The sequence below is a fragment of the Bos taurus genome, chromosome 10 (assembly GCF_002263795.3).
Source record: "Bos taurus isolate L1 Dominette 01449 registration number 42190680 breed Hereford chromosome 10, ARS-UCD2.0, whole genome shotgun sequence".
Classification (NCBI taxonomy): Eukaryota; Metazoa; Chordata; class Mammalia; order Artiodactyla; family Bovidae; genus Bos; species Bos taurus.
In genome coordinates this window covers 25,729,446-25,748,881 of record NC_037337.1, presented here as the reverse complement: position 1 = coordinate 25,748,881, position 19,436 = coordinate 25,729,446, and the positions used below count along the sequence as shown (strand labels likewise).

The window sequence follows — 19,436 nt, the reverse complement described above, 5'->3', positions numbered from 1 at the left end:
AATACTTCAGCCACCTCATGTGAAGAGTTGACTCATTGGAAAAGACCCTGATGCTGGGAGGGATTGGGGGCAGGAGGAGAAGGGGATGACAGAGGATGAGATGGCTGGATGGCATCACAGACTTGATGCACATGAGTTTGGGTGAACTCTGGGAGTTGGTGATGGACAGGGAGGCCTGGCGTGCTATGATTCATGGGGTCGCAAAGAGTCGGACACGACTGAGCGACTGAACTGAACTGAATGTAATCATCAAGAAATCTCTAATCATCTACTGACAGAATACTCCTTAAAATAGCCAGCAAGAAGTGTGAAGATGCCAAGTGTTTAAGACAGACAGATCATGGAAAAACTAGAATCTATGTAATTTCTCTTTTACTTTTTTCTTTATTGTAGTGACTCGGGTCACTTTCTACATAAAGACATTTGTCCAGGTCACACATTTCCAGCATCATAACTTATTTTCCAAGAACTTTAATTAATATTTATTATAATACTTATTTCCACTACTGTGTAATGTAACAAGGATGACTAAGCTCATTTTGGGTCAGGGGAAATGGGCAAAGTTTTTATCCAATATTAGAAGTGTAAATTAGGGTACTAAAACACTTTCATCTGTCATGCCAGGTCTAATAACATTCCAGAGGGGCCTAATCAAAATCTAATTACTTTTGGAAGATGAAAGTACAAGTATAGTGATAGAAAGCATAACATTTTGAAGGCTAGGAAGGCTGAGAAGCTGAAAGTAATGAGAATAATGTAACAATGGCTAACCTGTCGTGACTAATAACTGGTCCATTCCACTGTCACCTCCCACAAATGAACAATAAGCAGTAATTCCCACCCCTAATCACAAAAGCAGAAATATGTGGTTTCTGAGGTATTCTTGTTAGGATTTAAAGACACTGCATTATAATGACTTTGAATAGCTAAGGTTCTATCTGAGTAACCTTGAAAGCTTATAAAACAAACTTGGGCTTTAACAGATGGAAGACTTTGATTCTTAGGTTCTACAAGCTTCTACAAGGATGACATATGGGAGCAAGTCACTTAGTTTGTGAGTGAACCCAGTCTGCCATCTAGCACTGATGTCTCAAGGCTCTGCTGTTCCCTACTAGTCACTCTGTAAGCAGGAACTATTTGAGTGATAAAATTTTGATGAAATGTGACCCTGTGATGTTAAACTAACAACTTACACTAGAAGTGAGAAGAGTTCTAACAAAGTGCTGGTTCATGGTCCAAGTAAATCTGAATAAAAGAGAGCAATGTTGAATTCACTGGTGGCTTAGATCTATATAACTGTTGGTTGGAAAATGAAAAAAAAGTGATTAATGAAAGAAAACATGTCAGTTCAGTTCAGTCGCTCAGTCGTGTCTGACTCTTTGTGACCCCAGGAATCACAGCACGCCAGGCCTCCCTGTCCATCACCAACTCCCGGAGTTCACTCAGACTCACGTCCATCGAGTCAGTGATGCCATCCAGCCATCTCATCCTCCGTTGTACCCTTCTCCTCCTGCCCCCAATCCCTCCCAGCATCAGGGTCTTTTCCAGTGAGTCAACTCTTCGCATGAGGTGGTCAAAGTACTGGAGTTTCAGCTTTAGCATGATTCCTTCCAAAGAAATCCCAGGGCTGATCTCCTTCAGAATGGACTGGTTGGACCTCCTTGCAGTCCAAGGGACTCTCAAGAGTCTTCTCCAACACCACAGTTCAAAACCATCAATTCTTTGGTGCTCAGCCTTCTTCACAGTCCAACTCTCACATCCATACATGACAATAGGAAAAACTATAGCCTTGACTAGACGGACCTCTGTTGGCAAAGTAATGTCTCTGCTTTTGAATATGCTATCTAGGTTGGTCATAACTTTCCTTCCAAGGAGTAAGTGTCTTTTAATTTCATGGCTGCAGTCACCATCTGTAGTGATTTTGGAGCCCAAAAAAATAAAGTCTGACACTGTTTCCACTGTTTCCCCATCTATTTCCCATGAAGTGATGGGACCAGATGCCATGATCTTCGTTTTCTGAGTGTTGAGCTTTAAGCCAACTTTTTCACTCTCCTCTTTCACTTTCATCAAGAGGCTTTGTAGTTCCTCTTCACTTTCTGCCATAAGGGTGGTGTCATCTGCATATCTGAGGTTATTGATATTTCTCCTGGCAATCTTGATTCCAGCTTGTGCTTCTTCCAGTCCAGTGTTTCTCATGATGTACTCTGCATAGAAGTTAAGTAAGCAGGGTGACAATATACAGCCTTGACGAACTCCTTTTCCTATTTGGAACCAGTCTGTTGTTCCATGTCCAGTTCTGTTGCTTCCTGACCTGCATACATATTTCTCAGGAGGCAGATCAGGTGGTCTGGTATTCCCATCTCTTTCAGAATTTTCCACAGTTTATTGTGATCCACACAGTCCAAGGCTTTGGCATAGTCAATAAAGCAAAAGTAGATGTTTTTCTGGAACTCTCTTGCTTTTTCCATGATCCAGCAGATGTTGGCAATTTGATCTCTGGTTCCTCTGCCTTTTCTAAAACCAGCTTGAACATCTGGAAGTTCACAGTTCACATATTGCTGAATCCTGGCTTGGAGAATTTTGAGCATTACTTTACTAGCGTGTGAGATGAGTGCAATTGTGCGGTAGTCTGAGCATTCTTTGGCATTGCCTTTCTTTGGGATTGGAATGAGAACTGACCTTTTCCAGTCCTGTGGCCACTGCTGAGTTTTCCAAATTTGCTGGGATATTGAGTGCAGCACTTTTACAGCATCATCCTTCAGGATTTAGGAAGCTTTAGTTCTGGGGTTCCTAAATCAAGCTATGCATGAGAACCCCTTGAAGAACCAACTCTTGGTCCTACCCTAGATGTACTAAATCTGCACTTGTGGGAACAACCTGTTTAACAGCACTGATTCAAATGTAGTATATGTTTTAGAGACAAATGAAAATGCATTTACCTGATGCTGCACATGTGTGCTCAGTCACTTCAGTCGTGTTTGACTCTTTGCAACCTTATGGACTGTAGCCCGCCCGGCTCCTCTGTCCATTGGATTTCCGAGGCAAGAATACTGGAGTGGATTGCCATTTCCTCCTCCAGGGGATCTTCCAGACCCAGGGACAGAACCCGTGTCTCCTGTGGCTTCTGCACCGCAGGCAGATTCTTTACCACTAAGCCACTGGGGAAGCCCCAGTTCAGGAAATAAATAATTCTCAACAACATAGAGAAAGCTATGAGTCTATACAAGTATTTTTATATTCATATATTTGGAAATTGATAAAGTATTCCTTTCTCTATCCCCACCTCTCACCCTCAACTGAATGTCAAGGGTCTCTCATATAAAATCTGAGAGAAAATGAGACCAAGGTGAACGAGTCCTTGAAAATAACAGCTTCCAGATATCTGACTTCAAGAGAATCTTTCTCTTTAGTCTCTCTCTGTACTCCTCTACCTTCCCAATATTATTCTGAGGATCTCTCAGAAAAAATTCAAAAGTACCTTTTCAATCCAAGAATTTTTCAGCCAAATCTGAAATATAAAGGATGGGCAAGCAGACAGGCAGAAATCTTTAAGGCCTTTCTTCCATGTTCCTCCACGTCCCAACTCACCTCCCCATTGTCCTTGTCAATACTGTGAGACTCATCCAATATCCTATCCACCTCTACATAGTCTGGGTTGAAGGGCTCTTCATCCTAGAGGAATTATGAAACCAAACAATAAAACCAAAAAGATCACTGTCTAGGAAATTCACCCTTCCACCCAACCTTTAGTGGATATCCTTACTTCAAAATTTATTAAGAAAAAAGAAGGGAGTTCCCCATTTTCACCCTATCAAATCCTACACACTTACCTGTGTTTGCACCTATCTTCTCATGTTACCAGATCAAGTGTCACTACTCCGAACAGTGGCTACTCTCTCCATATATGCTTTGGATTTCATTCCTTCCTGCCTTCTTAGGAATCCCTCTCTAGGGCAACATTCCCATATTCTACTAGTTCACATCCTTAAAAAGACCTCTCTGACTCTCCATCCCCCTGCAACTATTCTTCTGTTCTGCTTCATACGTAAACTTTCCCAAGAGTTTCAAACACATAGCACCTCCATGTCATCACTTGAATACTTGTCCATTCATTCCACTCTTCTTTATACTTCCATCACATAATGAAACCACTCATCAAGGTCATTCATGATCTCCAAATTGCCAAATACAATGGAAACATTTCTGTACTCACCTTAATTTATAGCTACAAAGTATTCAACAATTCATCTTTCTCCCGAAAGCACTCTCTAGGCTTTTCTGAGACACTATATTCACTTTTGTAGCCTTATTTTGGTTTCACTTTTTGTTTTGGTCAATTCTCAGTCACCTTTACTGGCTCTTTTTTTCCTAAGTCACTGGTATCTAACTTTGGGTGATATCCCAAGATAAATAACCCAAGGCTCCAAAGAGAAATCTCAAAGAAACCTTAGGGGAAAAAAATTCTTCCTTCTTACGGCACTTTCCCACTGATTTTTGTGGCCTATCTTTTCCCTAATATTTCTCCTATCACTCTGGCATAGTTATTAAGGCTTTAATAACAATGTATATGCTGATACATTTCAAATTTTAATTGTAGCCTAAAAAATCCAGTTTTGTATATCTATCTCCTTGCTAGACATGTTACAGAATTTTAAACTTAACATGGTCTAAACTAAAATCTTGATTTTCCCTAAACCAGTTGCTTCTAAGATCTTCCATTCTTTAATACCTGTCTATGTAAGCCATCATACCAATTGCCATCAATCCTACTTTAAAGTAAACTCAAATCTATCCCTTCTCTCCAACAACTGAAAGCACTCTGCTATAAAGCCATGATAATTTCTCATCTAGAAAATGTCAATGGCCTCCTTACGGCTCATCCTACTTTCACGCTTACTCTTCTCCCATCCATTCTCCAAAGTCTAGATGATCTTTTAAAGGTGAGAACTGGTTTATGTCTTTGGCTGTTTTAAATAGTCCAATGGTTTCCCCTTTTGCACTTAGAATAAAAACAAAACTAAAATGTCTGTAGGCACCTGCTTCTATCATATATAAATACCACTGTGCTTTCAGTTCCTCATCCTGTCTCGGGGCCTTCATATATTGCTACTTCCCATGCCAGCGGTACTACTTACAGGTGCTTACAGCCTTGCTAACTTCTTTTCATAATTCAGTTCTCAGTGAAGCCTTCCCTGATTATCCAAAGCAGGCATTTTTTAATGTCTTCCTATGCTCCTTCTTTGCTGGTACTTATCACAATTTGAATTATTTTAAAATCTCTCTCTCCCTCCCCATTAGACAGTGAGCTATATGAGAACACAGACCATGTGTGATCTGTTAACTGCAGTGACTAGCACATAAAATAATGAATAAATGAGTGATTGATTTGGCTAAATGACCTACCTATAAAGGCAAATCTGACTGGTACACAAGTCAGATTAGCAGAGCTTGGCTCAGTGGCCACAAATTATATATCTAGTATCAGCTGAAATGGAATTACAGTTTCACTGTACATTTCACAAATTAGGCTTTAAAAGAAGATAGGCCAAAAAAAAAAAACCCTCCACAACCCAATCATTATTTTATTTTCATATAAAAAGAAATTATAAAACCTACATGGTCCTACTTGCTCTCTCGAAGTGATGTGGAATATAACTCACTTATTGACAAATCTGGTTATATAAAGTTAGCTTCATCAGATGTATTTGGCCACAACTGGCCTTTTTTTTGCTGAAGCTATATATTATTCTTTCTTTCATTCTTCTTATTAGACCTCTTCTTCTTTAGGTCTTAAGAAACTTTGAAAAAGAATTCTTTTTCTCAAGGCACTTAGTATATTAAATACAGATTTTAAAAAACCCATTTTGGAAAAGATATATGTACAAAAAGTTTTCAAAGAAAAATGGAGTGTTAAAATACAGCTCAAGAGATTCTCACAGATGCTCCAGTACTTAACTAGTAGTAATACTGGGTGTAAGATATTAAAGTTCCTGTATCACTATTGCTAGTTATACTGGATTAGAAATTTGAGAAAATAAATGTTCCCTCTTAATGATATGGTTGCTTATGTCTATAGATAACATCAGTTGTTAAAGACTGACAATAGAGGGAGAAGAATGCCTGAAGTGGGCCAGATAGTTTATCATCTGTTTTGAAAATACTTCATGAATATCAAACAACTCAATTTCAAAACATTCTATAACTTACAAAAAGACTGTATTTAACCTGGTAAAACAAAGCATAGGGCAATTAAATAAGGAGAGTCCAATGACTGAAATGAAACTTATATAACCATACATATAAAGCAACTATAAGTCTTTTGAACGGTCAGGGGTAACCCCAGAAATGTATGCTTCTATGAAATAAATGATAAGCAACACCTATCCCTAATTACCTCATGGAAGAAGTGTCTCATCTGAGCCATTTTGGTTTTGAAGCGCTTTAGTTTTTGATGGATCCTCTTATCCTTCTCCAGTTGCGAGATGGTAGCCCATTCACAGTGCAGATAGGAGCTAAAGAAGATGGAAATAGTCAGCCATGGTATGAGAAAGTGGAACTGGTAAGCTAGCGTCTGAGATGAGGAGATTAACCAAAAGCAGACCTAAGAGTATGTTGCTTCAATGGGGAGTTAGTCTCTTAGATCAGTGCCTCTTCAACTTGATTTTTTACACCAACCACTTAGTCTAGGGCTGGCTTGAAAGTTCACATTTCTAACGGGCTCCCAAATGATGCTAGTTCTGCTGGTCGATGGATCACACTGAGTAGCAAGGTCTTAATGTCAGGATTACATGGGATTTTATCAGCAACCACCCTTACCCCACTTTTCTGTAGGCAAATATTAATCAGTCAATTTCTGAGCTTCTCTCTGAACATTTTCCTCACTGGAAACAATTTGGGTGAGGAAAACTATTTAAAAAAAAAAAGGGACACATTCCCAATCAGGATAGACTATACAGGAGAACTTTTTACAACCCTGTGGAATTTGGGGTGAAAAGCTTTTTGCATAGATCACGTACTAGTTCTTGTACTTGACAAAGAACTCTTCTGCTTCAGTATACTGTCCAGAAGGAAGCTGGAAGAAAAAAATTACAGTTATTAATAACTCATTTGTCAAAGAGAATCCTTAATTTTAGCACACGTGGTAGACTTTCATACCAAGAATAAAATATATCATCTAGGATATATCACTGACTAAAGGATTAAAGAACTTAATCTGGCATTTTAATGCTAGAAGCCTGATAGCTGGAGAAAATAAGCCCTTTCTGGATTTAAACAGGTAAGTGAAAGAAGGGGCAATAAGACAGTTCTTACTTTACACCTAACTTTTCTCCACTATCTCTTGTAACTACATTGTAGCGATATAAACTGACATCCAAAAGTGCTCATTACATAAAGCCTGTAACTGTAGCATTATGGGCTAACATTGAAAACAGGCCTCACCTCCTTCTTCACAATACGCATAGAAAGCACTTTGTCTACAATGGCAGCATCTTCTTCACTGGGATTCTCCTGCAGAAAAGATGCAGTCAGTCAAACAAAGAGATTGTGAGCAGCAAGATATACATCTCAAATTGCTTAAGTTCTCAGCTTACCACAAAGAACTGCATGGAAGGCAAAGTCTCGCCATCTGGTTCCTGCACTGGCTCAGGAAGGATAGGCTCAGTTTTGATTGGACCAGTTACATCCACTTCTTCTTCTTCTTCATCGTCTGTGATCTTTATATCCAGATCCTCTGTATATTTTTTTCGCTTAACTTGGCGGTTTGAGCGCCTCTTCTACAGGGGCAAAAACAGTCAAAATAACTGCTTAGGTCTCTCAAAGAGAAAACCTTTAAAACTATTTGCCTATAGTCATGTACTTAGATTTGACTCCAAATTCCCTAGGAAAAATCAAACCAAAAGATGATAAAGAGCTTGTTTATCAAATTGTGTGATGTTAAACCATGTAACTTATTCTAGTACTGAGTAAATATTAATTTCCTGAATTCTTTCATTATAGTATCAGAATCCATCTGAAAGTAACCTGGGTACTATTGGCAAGAGGCACTGAAAAACTGAAATAAAACTCTTTAAACTCTCTACCTGCAGGGTACAATGAACTTCACACCAGGAGCAGCCCTGGAGTCCACTGGTACAAAAACATTGTTTCTAATTGTTTGTCTGTCTTAGTTCTAAAGTTTTGTTTGTTTAATAAATAGGATCATATTGCACATACTGTTCTGCTGCTTACTTTTTGTTAACATTTTTCTTGGAGATGTTTTCCATATCAATGAATTTCAGATCTACCTCATTCTTTCAAATGGTTGAGCAAAATTTAATTAAATAATCTCAGTAATAGGTGCAGCTCATGATAAAAATTAGGAAGGATGGAGAGAAAAAATTATTTTTCAGTAATGATTATAACCCCTGGAAAATCCAAAATCAAATGAGTCATTAAAAGCAGAACTACTAAAACTGATTTGTAAATTCAATTTTAGTACTTAGTAGTACAATTTAGTACAATCAATTGTACTAAAATTGATTTGATAAATTTGCTTGGCATAAAGTTAATTTTTAAAAATCAATGGCATTCTTACATAGACTAAGCCAGAAAATACAATAAAAGTCTTTTTATGAAAAAAGATCATCTTAAGTATTAAATTTAGTACGAAATAATGAAATACACATATAAACTCCTCAATCACAAAATTTAAAAAACAAATTTAACAAAACTTTTAAATTCGATAAGCTGATTCTAAAATTCAACAGAGAACTAAACATCTAAGAATAACCATAAAAATATGAAAAGGTATACTTGGCCTTATCAGATGTTAAAGCCAATATAAAGCTATACTGATTAACACAGCTTGGTACCTCTCCAAGAGGAGATAAACAGATCAATGAAATAGTGTCCAAATATAGATTAAAATACTTAGGTGGATTTAGAACATGATAAAAATAGTACTTTTAATCAGTGAGGAAACAGTGGATTATTCTATACATGGGATTGAAAACAAACCACTAGCCAAACAAATTTGTTTCTTGTATCTAGAGAAACAAATTTATAAAAAGATTGAATGATTTCAAAGTTTAAAAAAAGACAAAATTTCTAAAAGATGTGGAAGAATTTTTTTCTTTAAATAATCCTGGAGTAGGAAAGGTGTTTCTGATAAAGTGACTGATCAATTTGATCGTATAACTAAGAAAAAAAATCAATACAATAGAAATATGAGCAAATAACATGAACAGATAACTTTTGTAGGAAAAAAACACGAATGGCTTTCAATGTAAAATGATGCTCACACTCACAATAAAATTGTTACAACTGAAAACTAAACTACCTTTTTTTTTTTTTGCATCTAACTGAGAGGCAAAAATCTGAGAGTTTGATCAAATATTTGAAATAGGAACTCATACATTGCTGGTGAGAGTACACAGTGGCATGCAGAAAATTTCTATAGAACAAAATTTGACACTATCCATTGACCCAACAATTCCACTTCGAAGATATTATCCTACAGATAAATTTGTACATGTATACAAATCTCTGTGGGATTCTCTGGTGGCTCAGTAGTTAAAGAACCTGCCTGCCAATGCAGGAGACTCAATCTCTGAGTTAGGAAGGTTCCCTGGAGAAAGAAAGGGCAACCCACTCCAGTATTCTTGCCTGGGAAATTCCATGGACAGAGGAGCCTGGCAGTCCATGGGGCTGCAAAAGAGTTATATACAACTTAGCAACTAAACAACAACAAAGAACAACAAATCTCTGCCAGCATTATCTGTGGTAGTAAAAGACCAGAGAAAACCTAAATGCCCACCAACAGGGTTGCATTGAACAAATTATGCTATAGTCAAAAAATGGAATACTATAGAACTATATAAAAAGAATGGGGTAGACAAACAAGAATGAACAGTGAAGATGTGGAGCTGGAACTCTCACTGCTGGTCGATGTATAAAATGACAATCACTTCAGAAGGCAGCAGATTCTTATAAAGTTAAAAGGTCAAATGTTTACCCCACAGTCTATCAACTCTTGGCTATTTTGTTATGAGAAACGAAAACCTATGTCCACAAAGCATGTGTACATGTGTACCAAGACTATCCACTGCATCCTTACTCAAAACAGCGCCAAACTGAACAAACCAAATGTCTAATAGAATGAATAAACACTGTGGTATATTCCTAAAGTAAAATGTTTCTCAAGAAAAAAAAAAAGGAATGAACTTCTGATACATCAACGTGAATAATTCTGAACACCACTATGCTGAAAAAAGTGAGACCCAAGAGTATATACTATGTGATTCCATTTACATGAAGTTTAAGAACAGGCTAAGTTTAATCTATGGTTAACAGAAATGAGCACAATTGTTGCTTATGGGGAGATGGGAGGGAGAGGATGGTGAACTGACTGAAAAGAGGGTACCAGGGAACCTTCTGGGATGATGGAACGTGGGGCTTCATTAAATAATTTCTCTACTTTGGTGTCTATTTCAAATTTTTCATAATAAAAAAGAGTGTGAGGAAGAATGGGCTAGATCTATCTTTTCCAATAAAGAACTATATTCAAGATACACTGTTAGAGAAGAAAGTACAGCGCAGAAGAATAGGTATGGAATACTAACATTGAGTGGAAGTGGAATTAGAGTGCTCGTGAAAGCAAAGAATATTTCTGGAAGGATACACAAGAGTAATAACAGAAGTTACATCTGGGGAGGACAACTAGGGGACTGTGAGGCCTTCACTGCCAAGACTGGTATTTGAGGAAACACAATTAGGTCAATTAATTGTGTTTCCTCAAAGTCTGACATTAAAATCCTAACCCCCTAGTACCTCAGAATGTGACTGTCTGGAGACAGGGCCTTAAAGAGGTGATTAAGTTAGGGTGGGCACTACTGGATCAGTGCCCTTAAAAGAGAAGGGAATCTGGCCACATGCAGAGACAAGAGGGACACACGCACTGAGGAAGACCACGCGGGGACACAGTGAGGAGGCAGCCTCTGTAAGCCACGGAGAGAGGCCTCGGAGGCAACCAGACCTCCGGATCCTGGACTGCTAGCCCTCAGACCTGTCAGAAAATAAATTTCTGTTGTTTAAACTATCTAGCCCGTGGTATTTTGTTATAGTAACCCTAGTAAATTAATATACCACTTTTTTAATTTTATTAATTCTTGTATTTCTTGTATTACAAAGATTTGCCTTCAGTTTGTGTTTTAATTTTATTTTTAATTGGAGGATAATTACTTTACAATGCTGTGATAGTTTCTGCCATACTCACTTGGTGTTTTGATTATATAACACTTTATTTAACTCTGTTTATTTAACAAACATATATAACTCTTACTATGCTCTCTTACCTAAACACTGTTCTATGTGCTTTGTAAACATTTACATTTAATCCTAACAACTCTACTTAGTAGATATTACTATCTGTACTTTAGAGATGAAGAAATTGAGACACCACAAGGTTAAGTAAACTTGCCTTAAGTGACAATATTAGTAAATACTAGAGTTAACATGAGAACCCAAGAAATGATCTTGGTCTTAAACACTATATTATTTAGAGCATTTTTTGTTGTTGCTACATATGCATAGTTTTTATATAGTAAATATATCTATCTCTCCCTTTATGACTTGGAAATTTTAATACCCTCCTTAGAAAGATCTACCTAATTTTTTAATTACTTTAAAAAACTCATTCACATTTTATAAACTCATTCACATTTTATAAAGGTCCATGATTTCAATTTTTACATTTTGACCTTTGATTAAACTAGAATTCGTTTTTCTTAAAGAGTAATTCAAGAAATCCAGTTTTATTTCTTCATAAATGAGTAGTCATCCTAACATAATGTGTTAAATAATCTTTCTTTCCATTGATTTTTATTGATTTTATTATCTTTTTTCTTTTTTTGGCGGCATCATGTGGCTTGTAGTATCCTAGTTCCCTGACCAGGAATTGAGCCTCGGGCCCTCAGCAATGAAAGTGTGGACTTCTAACCACTGGACCACCATGCAATTCTCTCCACTGGTTTTAAATTGCCTTTTAACTTACATACTAATGTCTCAAAACTATCTGGATCTGTTTCTAGACTCTGTTATTTTTCACTCTGCTATTTCTTCTTTAAACTCTTGGTAATTATAATTTCGTAATATACTTTAATGTATGTTAAATCTAGCTTTTGCTTCACTCTCCGTTTCAAAAATGTCTTGGCTATCCTCACATGTTAATATTCCCCAGAAAAATCCAAGTCTCAGTTTGTCAATGCAATGAATATATATTAAGGAAGAGGAGAGACATTTATAAAGTACTGATAGCTAGCGAGGCACCTGAGGTTTGTTTAGTCCAAACCTCCACTTTCAGATAAGGAATTTAGATATAGCTAAGTAAACTAGCCAGACCCATTAGAGCTACTCAGAAGTACTATAGGTATCCTGAATCATTAATAGCTTCTTCTTTCCGTGGTTGGAAACTAGAGTCAAAGATGGTACCATAAGGCAACAGAGACAAAGGACTAAAGTTCTTTTGATCCAGCTTTTTCTATTCTCTTTCCAACGTTTCTCATCTTGAAAAGGTAGCAAAAACACTGTGCCTTAAGCGCCCCAGTTCACAGAGTCAAAACCCTCAGTGCAGAAGAAGTAATGCACACAGGACAGCTGGGCTGTTCTAAGGAAGACCAAAGTACTAACATACCCAAAACAGCAACTGCAGCGTAACTGCATATCTGCTTAGTCTCTGAAACACTGGAATTTGAAAAAATGACTACTGAAGAGTAATATGCATTTTTAGAGTAATACATGTTTTGCCTAAAAATAAAAAAATAAAATTTAAGACATGACCATGACCAGGTTTTGCCTCTTTTACTTTTTAGGCCTACCTCTGGTTTAGAAAAGCTGTTGAAATATGCATAGGCTTATGGTCTCTCACTATCTATTCCTGGTCTGCCTGTCAGAAGTAAACAGGATCTTTTCATGAAGTTTTTTAGGGATTCTTTTACCTGAATGCTGCTTTCTTCATCTTCCCGGGGTGACTGTGCAGGCATGACTTCTACATCTGAATTATCAGATGAGGTATTACGTTTTCTCTTCTTACCCACCACAGGAGTGATGGTGCTAAAAAGGAAAAACCAAATTCAGTTACAGTGAAGGCAAGGAAAATTTAGGAGTAGAAAATACAATTAATCTAACCTATCACATATGAAACCTCCAGGAATACTGCTGCTGCTAAGTCGCTTCAGTCGTGTCCAACTCTGTGCGACCCCATAGATGGCAGCCCACCAGGTTCCGCCATCCCTGGGATTCTCCAGGCAAGAACACTGGAGTGGGTTGCCATTGCCTTCTCCAATGCTCTAGATATTCAGTCTGGGTAGGGTGTTTGAAAAAAAAGAAGATATTGGGGTTTCTAAACAACCAGCTGGCTTTTATACCAAATTTGACAAATTTTTGCTACCACTGTATTCACAAATACCTGAATGAAGGTAGCATAACACAGCAGAACCAGTTCCTTACTAAGAATTACAAGGCCTCGTTTTAGTCCCAGTTCTGTCACTAGCTCGGCATTGATTTTCTAACTAGCAAACACTGATAATAAAACCTAGTGTGATAGCTGTTGAAGATCAAGTAAAATAACAGATATGAAACTTGCTTTCTTAAGCTATAAAACCTTGTACAAATATAAAGCATTATTATAATTACACCACAAAGCCTGAAGCATCTCAGGGAGTAGAAGCTAGAGACAAGGAGTGAAGCTACAAGACATGGAAGGAAGAGAGCACACTCAACTGTGGCAAGTTATGTGGCAAGCCATGGTTCTGTCAAGACTGCTTATGGCTGACAGTGGCTGCTGAAATCTTCTCCAGTTCACATGAAATGCAAGAACAGGGCAGCTATGTCTGCAGCAGCTCTCTTTTACCGGCATGGGTCGTAGGGGGCTAGGGAGAAGTCTTTCACACTACAGTGATACAAAATTAGGAAGAATACAGCTTTTACACATGACCCCTAACTCAAGACTGGCTGTCTTTCCCAGGCCTTGATGTTCACTTGGGACAGAGAAGAGAAAGGACTTATTATTTTCTATGACAGATCCCCTTGAACTCTGTAGCTGCTATATACAGAATGAATTTAAAAACAGGAATTTAAACATATATGCACTCTCCCCAAACATCCCATCAAAACAGCAAAGGGTAGCACTCACTTTAGCTTACTCTTGCCCTTGGTTTTGGAGGTACCAGATGTTTTGCTCTTCTTTGGCTTTTCTTCCTTGAGCCTCTCCCCACTGCTCTTCTTCCTGCGTTTCTTTTCACCTTCCTCCTCAGGCCTGACGCTAGGCAGCTCATCCTCATTCAGGACGCGAGGTATGTTCTGTTCCCCCCGAGCACGGGCCCTCGCGATGGCCTCTGCTACAATCCGATTTGCTTTCTCTTGCTTCTTTTGGTGTTCCAGCCTACGGTTTTCCTCGATTCCTGTCTTGCCCCCAGTATGGGGAGCAGAACTTGCTGGTGAGGACAGGGCTGCCACTTCAGTGGCACTGAGAACTTTAACTACAGAGAGCCCAGAAGAGGCCCCTTGGGAAGAGCCGGCCTATAGAAATAAAGACACTACAGTTCAACATGCTTAGAGCTAAACGACCTGAATCAAACAGCCCTGAAGCACAGACTAGAAACGTTAGTTCTCTAATTCCTTAAGAATAAGACTCATATCAAGTCTTACTGAACCTAGAAGCATGCTGTTTTTTAAAAAAGTATTTTTTGGTGGGATGCGGATGAGAAAAGGCAATTGTGCCAAATTAACCTTCAATATTCTTTAGCCATGCTTCTAATGTCAATGTCAATACTCATCTCCACAATTCCATAAAATTTCCAAACAACACAGACAACCCTAGTGTCTAGGCTACTAAGAAAATTCAAATTCCATTCTTATCCTACCTTTATCTTCCTGGGGGCAGTGGGGGGTGGGGTGGGGGTAGGGGGAGGAAAGATAGATAAGCACTTGACCTCTTCAAGACTATTTATCTTTCAGATGAGGGGTTATTTTCAGTCATTTTCATTTCACAAGGATATCAGGAAAAGATTGTAAATAAAACAATTTAAAGACAAATATTAGACAAATCATCTCTTATCCTAAAGCCAACAATTACCCTCAAATCTTTTCATGATATAATTAAAATAAGGTTCCCATGGGTGAAAGAAAGAAAAGCCTGCATCTCACTTCAGAGATATGAATCTAGACTGGTCCCACATTCAACAGTGAGTGGTTGCTGAGGATAACGTCAGGGGACTAAGAGCGTGTTTGCCTTCTTATCCCAACATGTTAAGTCTCACCTGTGGCTGAAGTACCACCTTGAGGGGTACTGAAAGTCTCTGTCCCGGGGCCTGTCCTGGTCCCATTATCTGAGCCTGCTGCACAGAGGAGAGAGTCACTGGCTGGGTGGAGGGTGGCTGTTGGGGTTGTGGCTGCGATGATGGAGGCTGTGGTACAATCTGGATTTTCTGCTGTGGTTGCTGCACCTGCAGCTGTATGGTTACTACTTTGGCAGGCTGCCCCTGGGCATTCTTGGCTTGAGTCAGGGCTGCTAGCTGGTTGCCCTGTAACACTATCTTGCCTGGTAGACTCCCTAGCACGACATGCCGGTGTCCTTGGGGACCTCCAGACTGTGGCTGCTGGAGGACCAGTGTGATGCGTTTCGATTCACCCTAGAGTAAAGAGAGGAAATTGCAAGAGAGGTAGGACATTAAAGAAGGGTAGACCCCTTCATATTTACACCAGTTTTCCTTATCCTAGAATTGTAAAAACTGAGGGTCAGAAAAGAAAGTACAATCCCCTTTGTTCATCTTCCTATCTGTCCTGATAAATCTTTTCTATAACCTCTGCCCAGTGGGTACCAAGTCTATTCTTGAAAAACTGCTGGAAGGCTTGCTATTTCCTAAGGCAGTCATTCCATTCTTTGGAAACCTATTAGAATAAAAGTCTTTACATTAAACTAAAATCCACCTCCTCAGAGCTTCTCTTCACCAGCCCTACTTATCTGAAAACTGTCTTCCCCTCCTCCAAATTCTTCTGGCCCTTGATTCAGAGGCTAGAGTCTTTATTTTCTTATAAAAGAAACAAGTCTTTTCACTGGGCAAAGCTGGAGGAGGACAATCTTAATAATAAGAACAGGAAAGATACACATAGTTTCTTTAAGTCTTGCAAATATAAATACACGTTTTTCAAAAATGATTCTTTGTTCCCATTGCATCCTACAGTACTCGTGTAAGTTTGTATCCTCCACCACTGTGAGTTCTTGCTTAAGGTCTGTATTTCCTGGCAGATGGTGAGCTCTGTGAGGACAGGGACTGTGTCTATCTTGTTCAGCACCAGCTAGGCACAGTGTAAATATGTAGTAAGAGCTCAAAAAATGCATTAACACTAACTGCTTTCACCTTGTAAGTAACAAATAACGTGGCTATCAACACTAACTGATAAAAAGTACAGGTGGAATTTAAGCAGATTTCCTAGAGACAGCTCTTATGTGCTTGCTCTCACACAGTTGCTGGGCCCGCTACTAAACCAAAATTCACCTCCCCCTTTCACTCAAGTCACCTGGGTGGGTGTAGAGGTCAGTGTAACTGCAGGCTTCAGTGGGGGCCCTGTGGCCCCAGGGTTTCCAGCAGGAGCTGAACCCTTAACTGGCTGTAGGACCAGCTGCTTTACTGGTCGGCTGGGCTGGACAATGCGCTGAACTGTAGCCTGGTTCCCAGGGACCTTGGCGGCCAACACTGTATTACCAGAGACAATGGAAACACCAGGTCGAAGGGGAGTGCCGGTTAGCACTTTGGTAAAAGTGACTTTTCCACCATTGGCTGTGCCAGCCACGAGGGGCTGAGCTGTGCTGGTGATACCTTGGGCCTGAATTTGTGCCACATGGGCACCAGTGACTGAGGAGCTTGGTGGGGCTTTAAGGATAACAATCTTAGGGGCGGACTGAGGTGGTTGTCCTCCAGCACTACTGGAGGAGACAGCTGTGGCAGAGACACCCATGAAAGGATTCCCTTGGCTCAGGATCTCCTGGCTTTTGGAGACCTGCAAAAGTCCTGATGTTGGCGTTGGTGTCTGTAAGACAGGTTGGGCTGGCTGCTCTTGGCTGACGGGCTGAGTGGTATAATCATGCAAGGTTAAAGATTCTGGAGCTGGAGCTGTTGATTCTTTGGGAAGTTCTGTGGGGGCTGTTTCCTCTGGTGGGGGGACCAAGTCATTTGCTGATGAATTCGCCACATCACCACCTCCACCATCCTGGTTCATCTGATCCAAGGAGTCCAGAGAGCTTGGCAGTCCAAGGGCTTCTTCAATAGGGTCTTGTGTGACCTGATTGAAGCTGTCATCAGTCAGAGAGTCCAGACCAAATAAATTTGGGTCATCAAACAGATCCATGATGGGGTCTGCCATCTTGGGAAAGCAATGGGGGTTACTTCCCCAAGGTTTAAGGAGGGAAGGGGAGGGGGGGTACTGGCTCTCCCCTCCCCTCCCCTATTAAGAAAAAAATGTACACAATGGAAGAGGACTACTCTTCAGGTAAAGAGGCAAGAAACAAGTGCATGTCAGACTGTCCTGACCTTCATGGAGCAAGATGGCTAGGTCTTCAGAGGAAGATGATGGAACTCCTGTTGTAGAAAGACAAATGACAAGTAAGCAAAGGAGGTGACCTCAGAGAAAACTTCTACCCATAGCATCAAATAGCATCAAAATAGTAAGATAAGAGGGAAATGTGAGGTAAGCTGAGGACAGAGACACAGCAGAAAGAACATCCACATTTCTGCTTTGAAACCAAAAGAGAAAAAAAGAAATAAGCCAACCCCTTTGGGGGCTCTTACACCTACACACTTTGAAGCTTCTGTCTGTCAAGATCATTCCGCTGTCTCTGTCCATTTCTTTTCACAATTATCATTCTTAGGTACAGAACAGGAAATGTAACATTCATTCACTTTCTATTTCAGATTCTTAAGTTGACAGAAATGAACAATATATCAGCAATACTTCAGTGAATACAGCCAGAGGCTTCTGGATATACTGGATTTTGTAACTTTTCCTTGTAATTCCGATACTTCTACTTACTACTAGCAAAATAAACACCTTTAACCAAGCTTACTGGATAATCTCGCTAAGTTGATAGTATAATTGTACTCAGGAAGATTCCCAGACTTTAGTTCACCTATCAGTGAATCTATACATTGTGCTTCTGTTCTCAAGTCCCCTCCTCGCTCTCTCATATTTAAGATCAAAACCTTCTCTGGCAAAAGAGTCAAAGAATTCTCCAATTTTGTCCCAGTTTATGTTTCCAACTTTCACTCTCATCATTTCCTGTATGCTCATCACTTCCTATATATACCCTAGATTTCAGTCCAAACAGATAATCCAGTTCCCTTAATGACATTCCTATCTCCATGACTGCCTATTTTGCTGTATTTTCTGCCTGGAACGTCTTTATCACCCTCACCACAAACATCTCTTCCAGGTAAAATCTTTAACATCCTCAAAGGTCTTCTACTCAGTAAGGCGAGCCCTGCACCTCCATAAGGTGAGCTATTTGTGACGACTCAGTCCCTTCATCTTCTTTGTTGTTGTCGTCTCTGACCCTTTTGCGACCCCATGGACTACAGCCCACCAGGCTTCTCCGTCCATGGGATTTCCCAGGCAAGAATACTGGAGGGGGTTCTCTACCCAGGAATTGAACCCACATCTCCTGCGTTGATGGGCAGATTCTTTACTGATGAGCCACCAAGGAAACTCTCATCTTCTTTAAATACCCACAACACTGCCTGCACCTTATTTAAAGCACTTATATTTAACATTTTATTAAAATGATAAGTCTCTTGTCCATTTCCTCTGAAGGCCCAAGAGGTTCCTTTGTGCAAATTATAAAAAGCTGCCTGCTCAAGATGCTTGTCTGCCATCTGCTGGAAAATTATCATACTAAACATATTATCTGTGATGATGATGAACATGTGCAATGCACACCCTGCACAACCCTGCATGGTGGCCCAGCTCCTCTTTCTCCACGACAGAAGAGCTCCTGAATGGTGGGGACCACATCTTATTCATCTGTGGATCTTTAAAGTGCCAGATGAATATCACACAGTAGCTACTCAAAAAAATTTAAATGAATTAAAATAAGTGCCTGTGGTGTCTGAAATTAACCATTCTGTTCTTAGAGAAATTAACTGGTATTCCCTGATTCTAAGTTAAGACAGTAGAAAACTTCCTATCTTGAAAAACTGTCCTACAAATAACTGAAACTATGTTGACAAAATCCACATGTGGGGCTTTTAAGTACATAAAATGTTGAAAAAAGGAAAAACTAAGACAAGGAATTTTAAGTATGTCACCATGTAACTATATGAAAATGTAGTATTTGCTTTCTGTATAATGATATCAATATTTGTCAATCCAGGAAAACTTCGGTAACACCATTTCTCCTCTTTTAG

The 19,436-nt window shown here is 39.4% G+C and overlaps 1 protein-coding gene across 13 annotated transcripts in view; it reads right to left on the bottom strand.

Moving 5' to 3' along the window:
- The window catches only part of CHD8 (chromodomain helicase DNA binding protein 8), a 58,382-nt gene that overhangs the window by 21,897 nt on the left and 17,049 nt on the right, over positions 1-19,436 (bottom strand). For 7 of the 13 annotated variants that reach the window (XM_059890276.1, XM_059890279.1, XM_059890277.1 and 4 more), the window contains 9 exons: positions 16,558-17,615; positions 15,297-15,668; positions 14,171-14,556; positions 12,975-13,089; positions 7,593-7,775; positions 7,441-7,509; positions 7,017-7,072; positions 6,395-6,512; positions 3,589-3,672 (listed from right to left, as the gene is read on the bottom strand). In XM_059890276.1, the coding sequence (XP_059746259.1) occupies positions 3,589-3,672; positions 6,395-6,512; positions 7,017-7,072; positions 7,441-7,509; positions 7,593-7,775; positions 12,975-13,089; positions 14,171-14,556; positions 15,297-15,668; positions 16,558-17,400 (2,226 nt within the window). In that variant the 5' untranslated portion in view covers positions 17,401-17,615. 13 annotated transcript variants of the gene reach the window in all.